At 44.2% G+C, this 20,191-nt stretch overlaps 1 protein-coding gene across 1 annotated transcript in view; it reads right to left on the bottom strand.

Annotated features, from left to right (window-relative positions):
* The window catches only part of EML6 (EMAP like 6), a 352,965-nt gene that overhangs the window by 167,275 nt on the left and 165,499 nt on the right, over positions 1-20,191 (bottom strand). The window contains exon 7 of the mRNA XM_034764322.1: positions 5,958-6,159. Coding sequence (XP_034620213.1) covers positions 5,958-6,159 — 202 coding nt within the window. The remainder of the gene's footprint in view (positions 1-5,957; positions 6,160-20,191) is intronic.

A 20,191-nucleotide genomic window follows, 5' to 3' on the forward strand; every position in this document is an offset into this window, starting at 1 on the left:
CCTCAAAGGAGAGTGGCCCCCACTGAGACACTCCAAGCATCAAATATGGCCCTGTCTTGATCAAAAAGACTACAGACAAAACACACACATTTTAAAGCCAGGTGTCGTCACCTTTGGATCCATCACGGAACCAGTAGTCAAAGCTGAAGAACTAACTACTGTTAACTATGCTAAGAATAAAACTTTTCCTTAACAAACTAACACTACAAATTGCACTAGGCTGGGACACTAATATCTACATGAAAGAAGGATCTGGAAAGGCTCAAGTCTATCTGCTGCTGCAGTTGGAACAAACTGAGGCATCAGAGAGTGCAACACTTCCTCTTATAGAGTCACCCTCAGAATGTCCAGGAAAGCAGAAGAGAAGGGCAGGAGGGGTATGTGAGTGCTCCAACTGCAACGAGAAGGTTCCATGGCCTGAGTTGCACCCACTGGCACAAAGGACACTGTAAGATGTAGTCTAGGATAAGTTGTTCTTTAATGGTTTACAGACACTATATCTGAGGGCTTAAAAGAGATTGGAAGTTAGTTATCTACACTGTATGAGGAACTTGCAGCATTCTGTGGCATTCAGTAAAATGAAAGACATGTTTCACACCTGCTTTTCAACTATATCATACCATCTTGCTTCTGCCACATCACAAATTAGCAGTAGCATGGCAAAGCCTAGGTGAAATAAGACTAAAAGCAAGTGTGTAATATAACTGTCACTTCACTGACATTCATGTGTGGCACAGAGTGAGCTGGCCCTTTTTAACGAGTTTGGACCCTGTTCTGTCTTTGTTTTACTCCTGTCTCAGAAGACCAAGGAGCTCCCAGGTGAAGTCCCCTAGTCAGAGGGAGTTTGTGACTGGAAAAGATCATGTGACTAGCTGGAAGCAACACCTCTGAAAAGGTCTGGCTTCCTCTTAGTCGTAGGCCTTGGCTACACTTGCAGATGTACAGTGCTGTGAGTTAAACCTGACTTCGTACAGCTGAATAGGGAAAGCGCTGCAGTCCGTCCACACTGACAACTGCCCAGCGCACTGTCATGGCCACATTTGCAGCATTTGCTGCGCCATTGGGAGTGGTACATTATGGGCAGCTATCCCACAGAGCACCTCTTCCCATTCTGGCACTGTGGGTTGTGGGAAAGGGGCGTGAGTGCGGCGCATTCTGGGTCCTGTCCCAATGCCCCGTGATGCATCGCTTCGCATCCCAGAAATCCCTTTGTTTCCGTCCACCTTTGGAGCCATCTTTCAACGGTTTCTGTGCAGCGCCATCTATCTGCGGGAAATGGAGCCCGAACTGCTGAGGCGTATGCTGACTTATCCCGCCAGCACGTCACGTTTGGCAGTCAAACTATTCCTTAAGATCCAAAGTGACAGTGAGAGCAAGGAGTCCGACGATGCTATCGAGCCGCGTAACGCGTACGGCATGAAATTGCTTGTGGCATTCACGGACATGCTCAGCACCGTGGAATGCCACTTTGGGGCTCGGGAAACAAGCACCGAATGGTGAGATCACTTCGTCATGGAAGTCTGGGATGACGAGCAGTGGCTGCAGAACTTTCGGATGAGAAAAGCCACTTTCACGGGACTGTGTGAGGAGCTCGCCCCCAGCCTGCAGCGCAACGACACAAGATTGAGAGCTGCCCTGCCAGTGGAGAAGCGGGTGGCTATTGCAGTCTGGAAGCTGGCAACTCCAGACAGTTGGTCGCAAACCAGTTTGGAGTGGGAAAGTCGACCGTTGGAATCGTGTTGATGCAAGTTTGCAGGGCCATTAATCGCATCCTACTCAGAAGAACCGTGACTCTGGGTAACATGCAGGACATAGTGGATAGCTTTGCACAAATGGGGTTCCCTAATTGTGGAGGGGTGATAGATGGGACGCACATTCCTATTCTGGCACCACCCCACCTAGGATCCGAGTATGTTAATCGGAAGGGGTATTTCTCTATGGTTCTCCAGGCGCTTGTGGATCACCGTGGGCGTTTCATTGACATTAACGCAGGCTGGCCCGGAAAGATGCATGACGCACGCATCTTTTGGAACCCTTGGCTGTTCAGGAAGATGCAGGCCGGGACTTCTTTCCCAGAGCGGAAGATCACGGTAGGGGAAGTTGAAATGCCCATTGTGATCCTTGGAAATCCTGCTTACCCGTTGATGCTGTGGCTCATGAAACCCTACACAGGGAGCCTTGACAGCAGCAAGGAATGGTTCAACTTCAGGCTGAGCCGGTGCCAAATGACTGTGGAGTGTGCCTTTGGCCGTTTAAAGACCAGCTGGTGATCTCTGTATGGGAAGCTGGACTTGGCCGAAAATAGCATCCCCGCCGTTATATCCGCGTGCTGTGCCCTCCATAATATTTGTGAAGGGAAGGGTGAAAGCTTCACTCAGGCATGGACCTCCGAGGTTCAACACCTGGAGGCTGAATTTACACAGCCAGAGAGCAGGGCTATTACAGGGGCCCAGCACGGGGCTGCAAGGATTAGAGATGCCTTGAGGGAGCAATTTGAGGCTGAAAACCAGCAGTGATATCTGGTGCCCTGCAGGGGAGTGAAGTGCAGTAGTTCCAATCTTTAGGAATCAGTGTTTGCTAAGCAAACAAGCAGACTTGCAGTGCCTGTTTATTTCCTGGGCTAAGGAGTCTTTACTTTATGCAATAATAAAGAATGTTTTCAAAGCCAAAAAATCCATTTATTGAAAAGAAAAAAAATGTATTTATTGAAAAGAAACAAGGGGGTGGAGTGGGGAACGGTACAATCAGAGATTCGCGTATGTCCTGTCTGGTGTGCTGTGCAGTGAGTGCTGCACTTCAGGATAGCTATACTGCATGGTGATGGGGGTTGAGTGCAGAGGGTAAGCATCATGGTTTTCAGGGCTGGGTGGTGAAGATACTGGTGTTGGAAGCAGCTGGTGGTGTGAAGAACACGGAAGTTGGGGAAAGTGGGTTGGAGGTGACAGTGGGGCACAACAGAAAGAGTTTGGGGACAAGGGCTGTAGGGGGGGGCGTTTGCGGTACTGCTCCTTCTGCATGGCTACGAGCTCCTGGATAGTGTCTGCTTGGCACTCCAGGATGCTTATGAGCTGATCCGTGCTTTGCTGCCGGTGCTCCGTGCTTTGCTGCCAGTGCGCTGCGTTTTCCTGGTGGATCCTGCTTTCTCTCTCCCTCCAGTTCTGTGCTTTTTCATTCTCTTTAATAGATTGCTGCATCACTTCTTGCAGCATGTCTTCTTTGCTTTTTCGCAGTCTCTTCCTGAGTCTTTGCAGTCTCTGAGCAGGTGATAAGAGGGACGGCTGAGGTCTCAAGGTTGGTGCAGCTGTATAGGCAAAATGCAACATTTATCAGAGGCAGCATTGTTTATACCAGACAGAGTAATGATTTCCCCTGCACTTAAGGAGTAGAAAATACACAGGGTCTACACAATTGCATAATTTTCCTGTCCGAAACAGAACACACATATCCCACGGGAGCCCTCAAAATGGTGAGTAAGGGGGACTGATTGTTTCAGGGCTGCACTGTCCTCTGGATTTCTGTGCCTTGGGGAGAGCCAACAGCTTCAGGGGGCACCTACACTGAACACTGTCCCAACATTTTCCACAGGAGTTTGTCCTGGATGATATCTCGCTGCTGAGGGTGACCTGGGAAGCAAGGGAGGGTCTTCTACTGCAATGCGGCTTCTGCCCTGGCCCATATGCAGCTTGCCTGTGTGCAGCAATGGTCCCCGCCCCTCGCGGCACAGTGGCGCGGACATGTTAGCCTGGCTGGGACAAGGACCACGGTGGCCCTCCCGATAAACCTGCGCAAGCACATTGCACACGTTCTGGATGAGACATTCGAGGAGATTACCGAGGCCAATTACCGTGATGTGATAAACCACATCAATGCACTATTCCGCATCTAGGCCTGCATGCCTAACCCTCCTCTCCCAAAGAGCCCGCACTGAAAAAATTCCTTCCCGAAAAAAACCCGCTCACCAGGGACCTGCTCTTCTGTTTGTCCTCCACCAAGTACCGGCCGCTGTGACTGGCTACCTTCCTCCTGGCTCGAGAAGAGCTCCTGGCTGCATGGCTCCAGGGATTCCGGGGTGTCTCCATCCGGCCCAACACCCTCACTCCCGTTTTCCTCCTCCTCCTTCTCCCCCCACACTGGCTCAGAAGTGTCTATGGTGGTGCTCGGAGTGGAGGTGGGGTTAACCCCAAGTATCGCATCCAGCTCTTTGTAGAATCGGCAGGTCGCGGGGGGAGCACCTGAGCGGCCATTTGCGTCGCGGGCTTTGCGGTAGGCACTCCGCAGCTCCTTCACTTTAATCCTGCACTGCAGGGCATCCCAGTCATGGCCCCTTTCCATCATATCCTTTGATACCTTCCCGAAGGTATCAAAGCGCAGCTGGGACTGTACAGCTTCCTCCCCCCAAACACTGATGAGGTCCAGCAACTCGCTATTGCTCCATGCTGGGGCTCGCTTGGCGCATGGAGGCATGGTCACCTGGAAACATTCGCTGATAGCACTCCACGCCATGCCGGGCTGAGCAAACAAGAAGGGGATTTTTAAAATTCCCGGGGAATGTAAAGGGTGGGTCACATGGTTGGTTACCTGAGGCCAGGCAGTAGAGTTTGAACTGATGACCAGAGTGGCTAGAACAGGCATTGTGGGATACTGCCGAATACTTCTGGAGGCCAGTCACAGCGATTGGACGGCCACACTGGTGCCACAGCACTGCAGTGGCAGTGCAATACACGCTATTGCTCTTGGGGCTGTGGAGTACATGCAGTGCTGTAACCACGGAGATACAGCACTGCAAATGCCTTGCCAGTGTGGGCGGGTAGTGAGTTACAGTGCTGGGGGCGCATCAGGCCTTTGTAGAATCAGCAGGTCACAGAGGGAGCACCCAAGCAGCTGTTTGCGTCACGGGCTTTGCGGTAGGGGCTCGCTTGGCACGTGGAGGCATGGTCACCTGGAAAGAGTCGCTGATAGCACGCCACGCCACGGGGAGTGAGTTACAGCACTGGGGGCGGCTTTACAGCCAAGGCCTGAGGCGCCCCAGCGCTGTAACTCACTCCCCGTCCAAGATATAAATGTAAATAAACTTGTTTGTCTGAGCAATTGGCTTAACAAGAAGTAGGACTGAGTGGACTTGCAGGCTCTAAAATTTTACATTGTTTTATTTTTGAATGCATTTTTTGTACATAATTCTGCATTTGTAAGTTCAACTTTCATGATAAAGAGATTGCATTACAGTACTCGTATTAGGTGAATTGAAAAATACTATTTCTGTTGTTTTTTTACAGTGCAAATACTTGTAATCAAAAATAAATATATAGTGAGCACTGTACACTTTGTATTCTGTGTTGTAATTGAAATCAACATATTTGAAATGTAGAAAACATCCCCAAAATATTTAAATAAATGGTATTCTGTTACTGTTTAACAGTGCAATTAATTTTTTTAATCGCGTGATTAATCGCAATTAATTTTTTTAATCACTTGACAGCCCTAATAATTTCCAGTTGTGGTGTATACTAAAGAGAAATTGTACCTCATCTAGTATTTTGGGGAATAGGGGCCAAATTGTTTAATATGATCATAAATACAAGAGGAAAATGTGACAATATCAGTGATTAAATATGTTAGGGTAATGCCTTCCATTTTAGCCACAGGAAGAAATGAAATTCAGCATGCTTTAAGCCTAAATTTTTATAGGCAATTTCCGATGGATTTTACATGATTTACGGAATGTGTGCACTAGGGCTGATTCAAAGGTATGGCTGCAAGGAAATAAGTAGAAAAAATACTATCTTAATTAAGCTAAAGGTTTTACGATTTCTTGGGAAATTGTTGCAATTCTTTACTTACCACTAAACCTATTTTTAAAGAAATGACAAACGTTTCAAAAAGAATATTGGTTAAAAAATGTTCTTGTTAAAAGTACATGACTAATTGAATATATAGCAGTAAATGAGCTCCAGCCTTACCGTACGGATCGATCATCACTGCCTGTGACAGCTAAAGGCTTCTTCGGATGGACTGCCAGGGCCCAGAGCTCCCCTTCACAATGACCCTGCATTATCAGCATTGGTTTATCTCTTTCTCTCACTATCACCTCAAATATTTCACTGTCCTGTGTCCCCGCTAAAAGTCTGTCTCCTTTCCAACAAACACTTCGGATGGACAAACCTGACAAGGAACAGCGTAGTTTTAGGTAACCAGTAATAACAAGACAAAGTTATATCCAACATAATAAAGAATAGGAATTTTAAAAATTCCTTTATAACAACCATATTTTGAACTTACATAGTATCTTCAGTCTGAAGATTGAAGGCACTTCATAGCTTATCTAGCTATAAAGCTAAACAGAAAGCTATAATTGCACTTCTATGAGGTAAGGCAAATATAATTATTCCCATTTTACAAATAAGGAAGTTGAGGCACTGAGAGATGCAGGGGCAATCCTGAGAAGCGCTGAATGCCCAGAACTCCTATTGCCTATGGTGGGAGTTGAGTATGCTCATCATGTCACAGAATCAGTCTCCTAGGCTTTGTCTATAATGGGGAAATTTACCCCCCAAAAAATCCAACTTTATTTAACACAGGTTCCCCTGTGTTAAAACTTGTGGGAAATTTAGATTAGGATAGGCTCCTGTGACTGGAACTGTTTTTACCATCATTTTCATTTTAAGCAGACTTAACTAAAACAGTGATAAAAATGGTTCCCGTAACCACAGCCTTATCTACACCATGACTCTCAGCGGTTCTATTTTTAAATTTCAGTAAATTTCTCCAGAGGAGAACTGGCCTAAGTGACTTACTCTAGTATGTGCAGAAAATTTGTGGCAAAAGTGGAAGTGACATGCAGATTTTTCATTTATCAGTTCTATGCTTTAACCATCAGAGTATATTTGCCTCACAAATCATCGTCCTTCCTGCCCTTTTTATAAGGAAAAGAGTTATTTTTAAACCACATCTGTCGTTCATTACAAGAAACAACCCTCACTTTAAAACCAAATATATGTCTATATCACAGACAGGCTGAGATTTCACTTTTATTGTAAATTATTTACACTAGTAATAGTGAATCATGACTCAGGCAATAGAATTTATTATAAAAATTAAATAATTGATTCAACATAATTTTAAGTCTCTGTACTTTTGGGTCTCACTTTCCATTCCCCCAGTGTAAACTGGGAATAACTCCAGTCAAAAGAGTTACACTGCTGTAAAACTAGTACAAGGAAAAGGATAATCAGATCATATTTAGGTTTTGGGAGGTAGAGAGGCATACATACATTTTTATAGTTACTTTTTCATTTTCCACAGTTTTAATCTAGTGATTAAGTTTATTTTTTATTTTCATGTCAAGCCTAACATTACAATCAGATTTCATGCTATCTTTTTAAATATACAATATTTTTGCTAATTTATGGATCTGCCTACATATATTTGCAAAATTAGATTCCTTTTTAACCTGAGCAGTTGCCATAGATGAATTTATACAAAGTCATGTATTTTTTAAGAACTGTAAGTGATAGGTTTTATTTGATATGGAAAATGATGAATCATTTCTATCTCTGGGATACCGACAGTGTCTGTATTAATAAAGTACCTATGGATGAACACCACAAAATAGTTAATCTCATTGGAGGCAGGCTTGGCATCTGCTTTATCAGAACAGACTCCTTTCTACTACATAAACTGATGTGCCATGTCCCAGAAATATGCAAATGAAAGTGATTTCAACCTCAAAGTATCATTATAAACATTTGTCACTGAAAACTTCACAAATAAATGAATCTCTAATTGATTAGTTCTAGGTTTAAGTTTCAGATCATTCAGTTCACCATTTATTCTGCCAGTTTATTATGCTCCCTCTTTTACATGCACAGCTTCTGATGCTATTTGTTTCTAAAGTGAAAGTAAAAACGTGCAGTTGTTCATACTATTTTATTCAATGACTTAGGATTCATAAGGTGAGTTACTGAACTATGGGTAAAATTTTCAGACATGCCCAACTGATTTAGGAGTCTAAGTGCCATTTTCAAAAGGGACAGTCACTTGGAAGCCCAAGTCCCATTGACTCCTAAGTGTCTAAGTACCTTTTGAAAATGGGACATAGGCTCCTTAGATTTAGGTGCTTTTGAAAAAATTTACACTATAATTCCAGGTTGATAGTGTCGTTACCCAGCAAGTTTTAATCCTGATTATTGATCCGGGCACAGAAGTGAATGAGGACAGACACAGGGATGGATTTGAAGTGGCAGGCCACAACTTTATTAAATTTAACATCGGAGACGAATTGTATCTACCCACATTTTGCCATTGCAAGCATTTAAGTGAGTCTATTGTAGGGTTTATAGGGCTCCTGCCATATAGCCTATCATTCAGGCTAGACTCCCCACTGCCTACTCCTAGGATTCAGCTCATTTGCTGAATTATCTTACTCTCACCAGTGAAGGGGACAAAGGTACAAAAGAAGTACCTTAGTCTGCAAAGACTTCAGATCTCTCCCTTTCCCATAGGTCCATCAGCAAAATCACATCTTTATTTCTCGATGCTGACCCTTTTCTATCCAGTGTGGACACCACCACAAGTTGTGACAAACTAAGCATTCATACAATTCTTAATAGTAAATTTCTAAATCCTAGAATCCTAGAATATCAGGGTTGGAAGGGACCTCAGGAGGTCATCTAGTCCAACCCCCTGCTCAAAGCAGGACCTTAAAAACCTTTAAGGAAGGAGATTCCACCACCTTCCTAGGTAACCCATTCCAGTGCTTCACCACCCTCCTAGAAAAAAGTTTTTCCTAATATCCAACCTAAACCTCCCCCACTACAACTTGAGACCATTACTCCTTGTTCTGTCATCTGCTACCACTGAGAACAGTCTAGATCCATCCTCTTTGGAACCCCCTTTCAGGTAGTTGAAAGCTGCTATCAAATCCCCCCTCATCCTTCTCTTCTGCAGACTAAACAATCCCAGTTCCCTCAGCCTCTTCTCATAAGACATATGCTCCAGCCCCCTAATCATTTTTGTTGCCCTCTTTCCAATTTTTCCACATCCTTCTTGTAGTGTGGGGTCCAAAACTGGACATAGTACTCTGGATGAGGCCTCACCAATGTTGAATAGAGGGGAACGATCACGTCCCTCGATCTTCTGGCAATACCCCTACTTATACAGCCCAAAATGCCGTTAGCCTTCTTGGCAACAAGGGCACACTGTCGACTCATATCCAGCTTCTCGTCCACTGTAACCCCTAGGTCCTTTTCTGCAGAACTGCTTCCTAGCTATTCGGTCCCTAGTCTGTAGCAGTGCATGGGATTCTTCCATCCTAAGTGCAGGACTCTGCACTTGTCCTTGTTGAACCTCATCAGATTTCTTTTGGCCCAATCCTCTAATTCAGGGGTCGGCAACCTTTCAGAAGTGGTGTGCCGAGTCTTCATTTATTCACTCTAATTTAAGGTTGCGAGTGCCAGTAATACATTTTAACGTTTTTAGAAGGTCTCTTTCTATAAGTGTATAATATATAACTAAACTATTGTTGTATGTAAAGTAAATAAGGGATTTAAAATGTTTAAGAAACTTCATTTAAAATTAAATTAAAATGCAGAGCCCCCCAGACCGGTAGCCAGGACGCAGGCAGTGTGAGTGTCACTGAAAATCAGCTCGCGTGCTGCCTTTGACACCCGTGCCATAGGTTGCCTACCCCTGCTCTAATTTGTCTAGATCCCTCTGTATCCTATCCCTACCCTCCAGCATATCTACCACAGTTTAGTGTCCAGTTTAGTGTCCTATTTAACTATTCCTATTTAACCTCTGTCTCTATGAGACTGTGAGGTTTTTTATTTTTTGCCTTCCTATCAGGCCTCAGCCAATATGGCTCCTATGGGAAAAAATATTTTCTGACCCCTAAAACCAGGTGATTGGTCAGACCCACAGCATCTTAACACCACAGTTCCAATACTATATAACTACAGGGATGAAGGGTGTTTTCTGCTAAAATGGAGCAAGAGGCTTGAGAAACCCTGGGTAAGGGTTTAAATTAATGAAATATGGGAAGAAGGAGCCAATCGGCACTTCTCTATCTGGCTGGCCAACTGGCAAAGGAGCATGCAGGGGGAAGAGAGGCCTATCCCTGCATACATTCCCCCTTTCATTCTATCTAAAGCTATCATGTACCAGGCGGATCCAATCAAGTCTCCCACCCATTAAACCAAGTGGGTAGCATTGCTTACTGAATTTTCAATCTGGATTTTTCTCATGTTGCCCAGTCCAAAAAGCCCTGCAATCAACTTCTTGACCCTGCCTTACATATAATGTAGAGACTCTGGGCTCAGTTTTGCAAAGTTAAGCTCTTCACTTAGATGGCCCAATTCTGCATTTGGACATTCAAATAGCCATTAAGGCATGTCCATTTTTAACACAGTAAGAACCAATTTTAAGAACCAAATATGGGATTGGCAATCAATTTAGGTAGCTAAATGTGAAGATTAGAGCTCTCTATCTCAATATCTCCTACAAGAGAAGAAAGCCTGCTGAGGTTGAACACTTTAAAAGAAGACAGTAACAACTTGATAGCATTTTCTGTTTGGTTGCCTGCTTTAGTAAATTATCAAAAAATCAGTAACTTCTGTAGTGGGATGAAGTATGGGGGAATGAAATGAATGAATGAAAAATCAAATTGTCATGTTAATCAAATTGTCATGGATGTCATTGTCATCCATGAAAAGTCAATTGCAGCTATGGATTTTATAATAAAAGAGTACTTGAATAAAATATTGGTGGAAAATTGCTTGCCAATAAAATTCCCACTATGAATAAAATATATGTATTAGCATTTTGTTGGCCCCTTGAAAGGATAAAAGAATGTTCATGCCTTCTATCTTGCCAACAAGAACAAAAATCAGAAGATGACTTAGTCTGTACCTTTCTGTAAGTTATCTAGGAAATAGTTCAAGCTCAGGTCTTACAACACCCTCCTCCTGCAGAGCAGCAAATTCACCATAGGGAATGGAGTTCTGATATACCTTACAAATCCTCAGTAATTGCAGTAAAGCATGGGTGTGTAGACAATCTTATGACATCTACACCAAACCTGTTTTAAATTTCTTGAGAGCAATCATTCCTAGTATATATTTGAAGGAAACTGTATTCTTCATCACATGTTCTATTACAGGGATGGGAAAACTTTTTGGGCCGAGGGCCACATCTGGGTGGGGAAATTGTATGCAGGTTCAGGGCAGGGGGTTGGGGTGCCGGAGGGAGGTGTGGTGTGCAGGATCGGGCTCAGGGCAAGGGATTGGGGCAGAGGAGGGGTTTGAGGGGGCTCAGGGAAGGAGGTTGGAGTGCAGGAGGGGTGCGGAGTGCAGGAGGGGGCTCAGGACAGGGGTGCAGGAGGGGTGTAGACTGCGGCAGGGGGTTCAGGGCAAGGGGTTGGGGTGCAGGAGTGGTGCGGGGTGCAGCAGGGGGCTCAAGGCAGGAGGTTGGAGAGCAGGATGGGTGCGAGTTGCGAGGTGCAGGAAGGGGGCTTACTAGGAGGATGGTGAAGCACTCGAATGGATTACCTGGGGAGGGGGTGGAATCTCCATCCTTAGAGGTTGTCAACAGTGTGCTCTTGTTGCCAAGAAGGCTAACGGCATTTTGGGCTGTATAAGTAGGGGCATTGCCAGCAGATCGAGGAACGTGATCGTTCCCCTTTATTCGTCATTGGTGAGGCCTCATCTGGAATACTGTGTCCAGTTTTGGGCCCCACACTACAAGAAGGATGTGGAAAAATTGGAAAGAGTCCAGCGGAGGGCAACAAAAATGATTAGGGGTCTGGAGCACATGACTTATGAGGAGAGGCTGAGAGAACTGGGATTGTTTAGTCTCCAGAAGAGAAGAATGAGGGGGGATTTGATAGCAGCCTTCAACTACCTGAAGGGGGGTTCCAAAGAGGATGGAGCTCGGCTGTTCTCAGTGGTGGCAGATGACAGAACAAGGAGCAATGGTCTCAAGTTGCAGTGGGGGAGGTCCAGGTTGGATATCAGGAAAAACTATTTCACTAGGAGGGTGGTGAAACACTGGAATGCGTTACCTAGGGAGGTGGTGGAGTCTCCTTCCTTGGAGGTTTTTAAGGCCCGGCTTGACAAAGCCCTGGCTGGGATGATTTAGCTGGGAATTGGTCCTGCTTTGAGCAGGGGGTTGGACTAGATGACCTCTTGAGGTCCCTTCCAACTCTGATATTCTATGATTCTATTCTATGATTCTAGGTTTTTAAGGCCCAGCTTGACAAACTCTGGCTGGGATGATTTAATTGGTGTTGGTCCTGCTTTGAGCAGGGGATTGGACTAGATGACCTCCTGAGGTCTCTTCCAACCCTAATATTCTATGATTAAGGACTGCTCCTGTCATAATCCATGTTAGGGTTTAGGTCAACTCTGGTAAGTTTATTAGTATGCATGTAGGTTCTTTTATAGTTATTAATATGCTTTCTCTGTAATGCTTTTTACCTTAAGAATAAAGTAGGTTTGCATAGGAAGTGCTGTTTGGTAACATATCTGTAACAATTACACCTGTTAACAGTCTCTGAAGAGAAAGCAAGCAAGTGTCCTTAGTCAACCTGTCACTTTGTGTTTCCCATCATATACACCAGGGAACTATGTGACCTGAAAATACCATGGTCAGAAGGGAGAGGGACTTGTGTCTCCACCCAAGAGAGGCAAAAGCTGAAGAGCTGGCTGCCTGAGATTGGGTGCCTTGGCTAGACCACTGAGGGTGGGGGGGAACAGGTGCAACTGTCCTGAACTGTGACAGTGGCATTTCTACCATGGAAAAGTTTTGGTATACTGAAGGAAGGGGATAGCTGGTTAGTTAGTATGTGCGAGAAAATGTACAAATTCCTGATAGCACTCTAGTACTAAAACAATTGTAAATCCAGCAGTGGGCTGCCTCTGCAAAATGCTTAGGAAAGAAACAAAGGGGGATGGGGACGGGGAAGAAATTGGGACTACTCATATACTTAGTGTTAAGCACATACTTAAATGAACCAGGGCCGCATAGAAGATAGCTGAAGCCATCACGGAATTTCTAGAGTTCTGAAGAATCCCAAGACCTTGACAGGGATGTAGACTATCAGTTGACTTGTATGGGGCTGCTCAACCACTTAAAGTTAAGCATGTGTTTTACTGGATCAGAGTCTATGTGCTCTATCAACAAAGTGAAACAGACAAGAATCCTGATGTCTAAAGTGCTCTCTGGCAAAGCTCCAGTGATAGAATTCTAGTCAAATTAAATCCGTAGCTTGCAAACAGAATAGATCAGCAGTGGATAATAATACAGGAACCAAAGAAAGGGCTAGAGATGGAAGAAGGGATAAAGGAGGCAGGTGAGAGAAGCATCACATTGAAAGGACACAGTGGAGAGAGAAAACAGAAAAGAGGACATGAGAAGACAGACAACAAAGGGTATGGACAGGGAGAGGTAAGATCATAGGTTGCTTGGATTTTATGATCTGTAACCTTTTTCATGCCCTAAATTGATATTTTAGTAGTTTGTCTATTGTTAGAAAGCAGTTTTCACAGATAAATTTCTTCTTACTTAATCTAAATGATTATGCAAGTAAACAGATCCCCTTTACATTTTTCAACACAAAGCACTTTCTTCCAATAGAATAGCTGTAGCATAATTCGGTATTTACTGGCTTGTTTAAGTAAAAGTTCTAGTCTTTGTCACTGTCATTTCAGTACAGAGTGACAAAATCTCTTCTGGGTTTGGAAAAACAAATTTAAAACATGAGTGGTTCAAATGCTATTTTATCTGAACCCCAAAATCTCAGGAGAAAAAGGGTTAGATAAATGTTTCCAGTTTTAGCTTATTGTTACTTGGAAGTCACTTAATTTGTTATTTTCTAATAAAAAGAATTATGTTAACATTCACATTTATCTTTAAGTGGAAACTGAGCTCATTATTTGCTCTGAAAATGGAAAAATGTACTAATTAGTCTCATCTTATAAGGAAACAGTAAGAATTAGCATTGATAGTCTACATCCCTGTCGTTTTGCTGTTGGCATGTAATTTTCTTCTGAACTTAGTTGCTCTCCTCTAAGTGTTCTGTATCCTTTAACATTTAACAGATGGTAGAGGTAATGGCATCAAATAAGTATATTTTAATAGCAACTCTAATACAAGTTTTCTTCCTTTTAGCAAAGGAAGCTAAATAACTTAACTTACTCCAAGATCAAAATGCATTCTTTAGACCACCTGCAGGACAGTAAGATGGTCTTTGCAGATAGCACATTAGGAATAGATGACCTTTATAAATAAATAATGGCTTCTTAATGTTGTTTATTATTTTGAAGCAATACTTTTCTGCAGAAAATTCTCTTAACTCAGTAAATTCAGAAACACAACAGACACCTGCCAGAAAGTTCATGGGCAGCAAGCAGAGCACAGGATAGAAATGTATTATTCCTATACTGGACTTTCCAGAATATGAAGTGTGCTTCACAGGGCCACTACAAGGGGAACTGAAGAGGCTGAATGTTTATGTGTGTGCATTGTAATAGCCAGCAATGGATTCTATGTACAGTTCTACATATAGGTCATTCTTACTTTTATTAGAAACAGACTGCATGAGGGGCTTTCCAAGCCAGAATATAGTAATGCTTTACCATAGTTTTAGCATTTGGTGGTTATTCTGTTTTGTTTTGTTTTTTTCTTCATGTCAGAGTTTGGCCTTATTGAATTCTCAGGACCAGATCTGTCAAAGGGGTCAGGACTTGCCCATTAATCTTTTTTTTTCCTCCACAGTTTTTTAGAAAGTTTCTTGGAATTTGAGTGCTTCAGAAATTGATCATAAACTGATATAAATACTAATAGTTTCTACAGATTATTTCTGTGGAAATGGACATTAGTCATTAAAATGTGGCTGCCAAAAATGCATGAAACCAGAATTGTGTCAGCAAACATACTTTGCTGTCAGGGTCCATTTGAGAGCTTTGAAGACTAAAAAGTATGCATACAGAGCTCTGAGAACTAGATGGGAACTTGGAAAACATGCTAAGGGGACTTGCTGGAGCAACCATATAGCAGTGACTGGAGGCATTTTGCTTGTCAGAAGCGTGTCTAGATATACATTTTACATATAGATATACATTTTACAAGTGTCAGGATGAATGACTTACCTGGTTGAAGTAAAATAAAGAAAAAACAAACAAACATACTGACCAGTTATTACAAGATAAAATTTCAGAAAATAGAAAGGGTATTGACATTGATGATAATTATATGGTTTCTAAGAAAAAAAATTGTTATCCTTCTTACTGGCCTGCTGATGATTCCAATAATAATGTTAATATAGAAGATGATTCTGAAAATGTAAATTAAGGCCTGGAGGAGTATGTGACATTTGCTTGTCCCAACAAACATCCTTAATCAAAATGGAATAGTATACCTTCCAGAAGACAAAATGGCTTCACTTTCAGAGATATTGTGTACCTATAGTGACCATTGGTCTCAACAGAAACTATGGGTGCTCAGCATCTATGTAAATCAAGTCATAAATCTATGGTTTAAAAATTAAAGGAGAGGAGTATGGCATATGGAGCTTTAATAATTGTGGCAACACTCTGTAGTTGCAGCACCTTTCAGGTGTGAAACTTTCTGGGGTGTAGAGTTTAAAAGAGTGTCAGCTGGTAACAGTTGCAGTTAGAGTTGGTTGAAGACCGAATCTAAGAATGAAGTTGGTCTGAATGCAGTTTGCAAAGATCATTTCACTGTGCTGAATTATTTTGTTCTTTATTTTTTGTTCTGCGCCAATTAAATTATTGTAAGCAAAGTTTTAAAGGTATAATTGGTTTCTAAAGCAATAAGATATTGGGTGGAGGCATTTTGCCTCCATCAGGCAGAATGTCTCCAATAAAGTTGTGGGAAGCATATTTACATGCAAGAAATACTATGGTCAAAATTTTCAAAAGCAGCCTCTAATTTGTAGTGGGCCTCAATTTTTGTGTGTGTACTCACTGTGCTGAGTATCCACAGCTCCATATCAGTCTAATAGGGTTTTCAGGTGCCCAACCCCCATGAATATCAGACTCCAGTGATCTCAAATTGGGAACCCAAAATTAAAGTTCACTTTTAAAAATGTAAATCTGTACATTAAAAAAAAATATGTAGTGTGTTCCCTCCATCACCAGCCTTAAACACTCCCAGATACACTGGAGACACTGTGCTATAACCCAGCTCCTCATATCTCCTCTCAGAGAAAACAGTTGCTAACCTTTCCAAATCTTGTTCTTTGAGATGTGTTGCTCATATCCATTCCATGTTAGGTGTGCATGCGCGCAGTGTCACTGGAGCTTTTTCCCTTAGTGGTATCCATTGGGCCACCCTCTGGAGCCATGTGCTCATGGACATTGCTGGCCATGCATCTTCTCAGTTCCTTCTTGCCATTAACTCTGACAGAGGGGTAGGAGGGTGGGTTGTGGAATGGACATGAGCAACACATCTCAAAGAACAACAGTTATGGAAAGGTTAGTAACTGTTTTTTCTTCATCAAGTGCCCGCTCATGTCCATTCTATGTTAGGTGACTCACAAACAATACACAGGTGGGCTCGGAGTTCATGGACATGTTGACAGCAACACCACTCTTCTGAAACTGACATTATCCCGGGCCTGTTGGTTAATGTTGTAGTGAGATGTGAAGGTATGTACAGATGACCAGGTTGCGGCCCTGTAGATATCCTGGATTGGGACCTGCGCGAGGAACACTGCTGACAAAGCCTGGGCTCTTGTGGAGTGAGCAGTTAAGATGGCCAGAGGTGGGGCATTTGCCTGCTCATAGCAAACCTGAATACAGGCAGTTATCCAGGACAAGATCCTCTGGGCTGACACAGGTAGCCCTCTTATCCTTTGCACTATTGCTACAAAGAGTTGCATGGATTTGCAGAAGGGTTTAGTCTTTAACGTTCAATGAGTGAAGCTGCCATTCCTCAGAGTTCTTGTGAGGCTTCGGGAAGAATACTGGCAGGAAAATGGCCTGATTGTTATGGAATTGTGACACCACCTTTGGCAGACAGGCTGGGTGGGGGCGTAGTTGTACCTTGTTCTGGAAGAACACCATGTAAGGCAGTTCTGATGTAAGGGCCTTGATTTCAGAGACCCTTCTGGCTGAGATGATCGCCACCAAAAAGGCAACCTTCCAAGAGAGAAGCAAACAGGGGGCATGATGCTAGTGACTTGAAGGGGGGACTCATGAGTCTCGACAGAACCAGGTTTAAGTCTCATGGAAGGACAGGCTTGCAGACCTGAGGATAGAGCCTCTCCAGCCCCTTGAGAAACCATACCCTCATCTCGTGGGAGAACACTGACCTGCTGTTCACCGTTGGGTGGAAGGCTGAGATGGCTGCTTAGTGCACACTGATAGACGCAAGGACCAGGCTCTGCTGCTTTAAGTGGAGCAAGTAGTCCAAGATAGACTGAAGGGAAGATTGAGACAGAGAGGGAGCTCATTAAGATGCCCATGTCAAGAAGCATTTCCACTTAGCCATGGGGGAGGGATAGCTCAGTGGTTTGAGCATTGGCCTGCTAAACCCAGGGTTGTGAGTTCAATCTTTGAGGGGGCCATCTAGGGCAGAATCAGTACTTGGTCTTGCTAGTGAAGGCAGGGGTCTGGACTTGACTTGAAGGACCTTTCAAGGTCCCTTCTAGTTCTATGAGATAGGTATATCTCCATTTATTAGGTAGGTAGCCCTGGTGGACGGCTTTCTGCTACCTAGCAAGACCTGCTGGACCTGTTCCGAGCAAGCCTGTTCCTCTGGGTTCAGCTGTGGAGTATCCATGAAATTAGGTCCAGTGAGATGAGGTTTGGGTGAAGCAACCAACCGTGGTTTTGTGAAATTAGGTCGGGATGTAGTGGGAGCAAGACTTGAGCTGCTACTGACAGATCTAGGGGCATACCAAACCAGTGTTGGCATGGCTATGCCGGGGCTATAAGAATAACTTTCACCTTGTCTAGTTTAAATTTTAGGAGGAACTTGTGAGTCAGAGGAATTGGGGAAAGGTGTAGAATAGGAGATCTGTCCATGGGAAAAAGAAAGTGTTGGAGAAGGAGCCTGGGGTGTGCCCGTACAGTGAGCAAAATTGATGGCATTTCCTGTTCTGTGTGGTAGCGAACAGGTCCACTTGGGGAAGCCCCCACCTTTGTAAGATGAACCTGGCAACCTCTTGGTGAAGGGACCACTCATGGTGAGAGGAAAAGGATCTGCTGAGGTGATCCACCATTACATTTCAGGATCCCAGGAGATGTGACACCTCAAGATGAATGGAGTGCTTTGTGCAGAAGTCCCACAGATGGATGGCCTCCTGACACAGGGCGAAATATAGGGCCCCTCCCCGCTTGTTGATATAGAACATGGCCGCAGTATTGTCTGTCAGGACTTGCACCACCTGACCTGAGAGTTGGGGAAGGAACACTTGCCAAGCTAAGCGTACTGCCCTGAGCTCCCTGATGTTTATGTTCAGGGACTTCTTCTTGGGCCCTGAAGCCCCAAATCCTGAGCTTGTTGAGGTGGGCTCCCCACCCTATTTCTAACTAATCCAAGATTAAAGCTAATGATGGTTGAGGGATAACAAAGGGCACCCCCATCATTACCGATCTTGGGTCTTTCCACCATTCCAGAGAGGTGAAGACTAGGGGAGAAACCACAGAATCTAAATGTTGTCTGCTCAAGGAATATACTGATGATAACCACATCTGGAGAGGCCTGAAGTGCAGTCTTGCATATTGAACCATGTAAGTACATGCCACCATGTGCCCCAGTAGCTTGAGGCAAACCCAAGCTGTCATAATTGGGTGGACCATGACATTGGATATCAGGTCCAACATGGTCTGGAATCAGGCCTCTGGCAGGAAGGCCCTGTCTTAGGTTGAGTTGAGCACTGCCCCAATAAATTCTATTCCCTGAGCCAGGCCAAGAGTTGATTTCCATTCGTTTATCAGCAGGCCAGCACTTGGAAGGTGGCTTGGACTGTGCTAATGCTGTTCTGAACTTGAGCCTGTGACCGACCTTTGATCAGCCATCATCAAGGTATGGGTAGATGCCTCACCGTCTGAGGAAGGCTGCTATTACCACCATACACTTCATGATAACCCAGGGGGCCGCCAATAGGCTGAAGGGAAGAGTGGTGAATTAGTAGTGGTGCTGACCCACGACAAACCTGAGAAATCTTCTGTGGCCACAGAAGATAGAAATGTGAAAGTATCCATTCTTTAAGTCAAGGGCAGCATACCAATCTCCGGGATCCAGGGAGGTATCTGTTGAGGCAACGGCAGTCCAGAATGGGGTGGAGGCCCCCTTTGGCCTTTGGGATTAGGAAATATCAGGCGTAAAACCTTTTCTCTCAAGTCTTGTGGAACCTCCTCCACAGCCCCCAATTGTAGGAGGTATTGCACCTCCTGGACAAGGAGTTGCTCGTGAGAAGGGTCCCTGAAGAGGCATGGAAAGGGGTGTATGGCAGGGAGGGGATAAAAACTGAAGGGTATAGCCAATTGTCACTGTACTTAGAACCCAATGGTCCAATGTTATGTATGACTATGCTGGGCTGAAGTGGGACAGACAGTCCAAAAATAAAAGGGGAAATGGATATGAAGTGGTGACGATATAGTGCCCTCTGGCATACCTTTAAAAGGCCTGCTTGAACCCCCCATAGTACCTCTGAGACCCCAACTGGAAGGTTGAGGTGGACAGGAGTGGTTGATGCCGATTGTAACCTCTCCCTTTTCTTTTGTAGGGCTCTTGTCTTGGAGACACCGAGAAACAAGGAGTTTGCTGGGGCCCAAAGTGCTTTCTGGAAAATGATGGAGCATAAAGGCCTAAGGATCATAGGGTGGCCCTTGAGTCCTTCAGGCTGTGAAGTCTCATGACTGTCTGCTCTGAGAATAGAGAGGAGCCCTTGAAGGAGAGGTCCTGCATGGACTGTTGGACCTCATGAGGAAGCCATGAGGACTGGAGCCAAGAATGCCTCATGGTGACAATAGAGGCCATTATTCCAGCTGCCGAGTCAGCTGCATCCAGAGCTGCCTGGAGAGAGGTCCTGGCCATATTTTTTCCCTCTTCCAAGAAGGCAGTGAACTCCTGCCTTGAATCTTGGGGCAGGGAGTCTTTAAATTTAGCCAGGGAGTCCCACAGATTATAATCCTATCTTGCCAGCAAAGCTTGCTGGTTATAGATACGT

Source organism: Trachemys scripta, chromosome 3 (assembly GCF_013100865.1).
Source record: "Trachemys scripta elegans isolate TJP31775 chromosome 3, CAS_Tse_1.0, whole genome shotgun sequence".
NCBI classification, from domain to species: Eukaryota; Metazoa; Chordata; order Testudines; family Emydidae; genus Trachemys; species Trachemys scripta.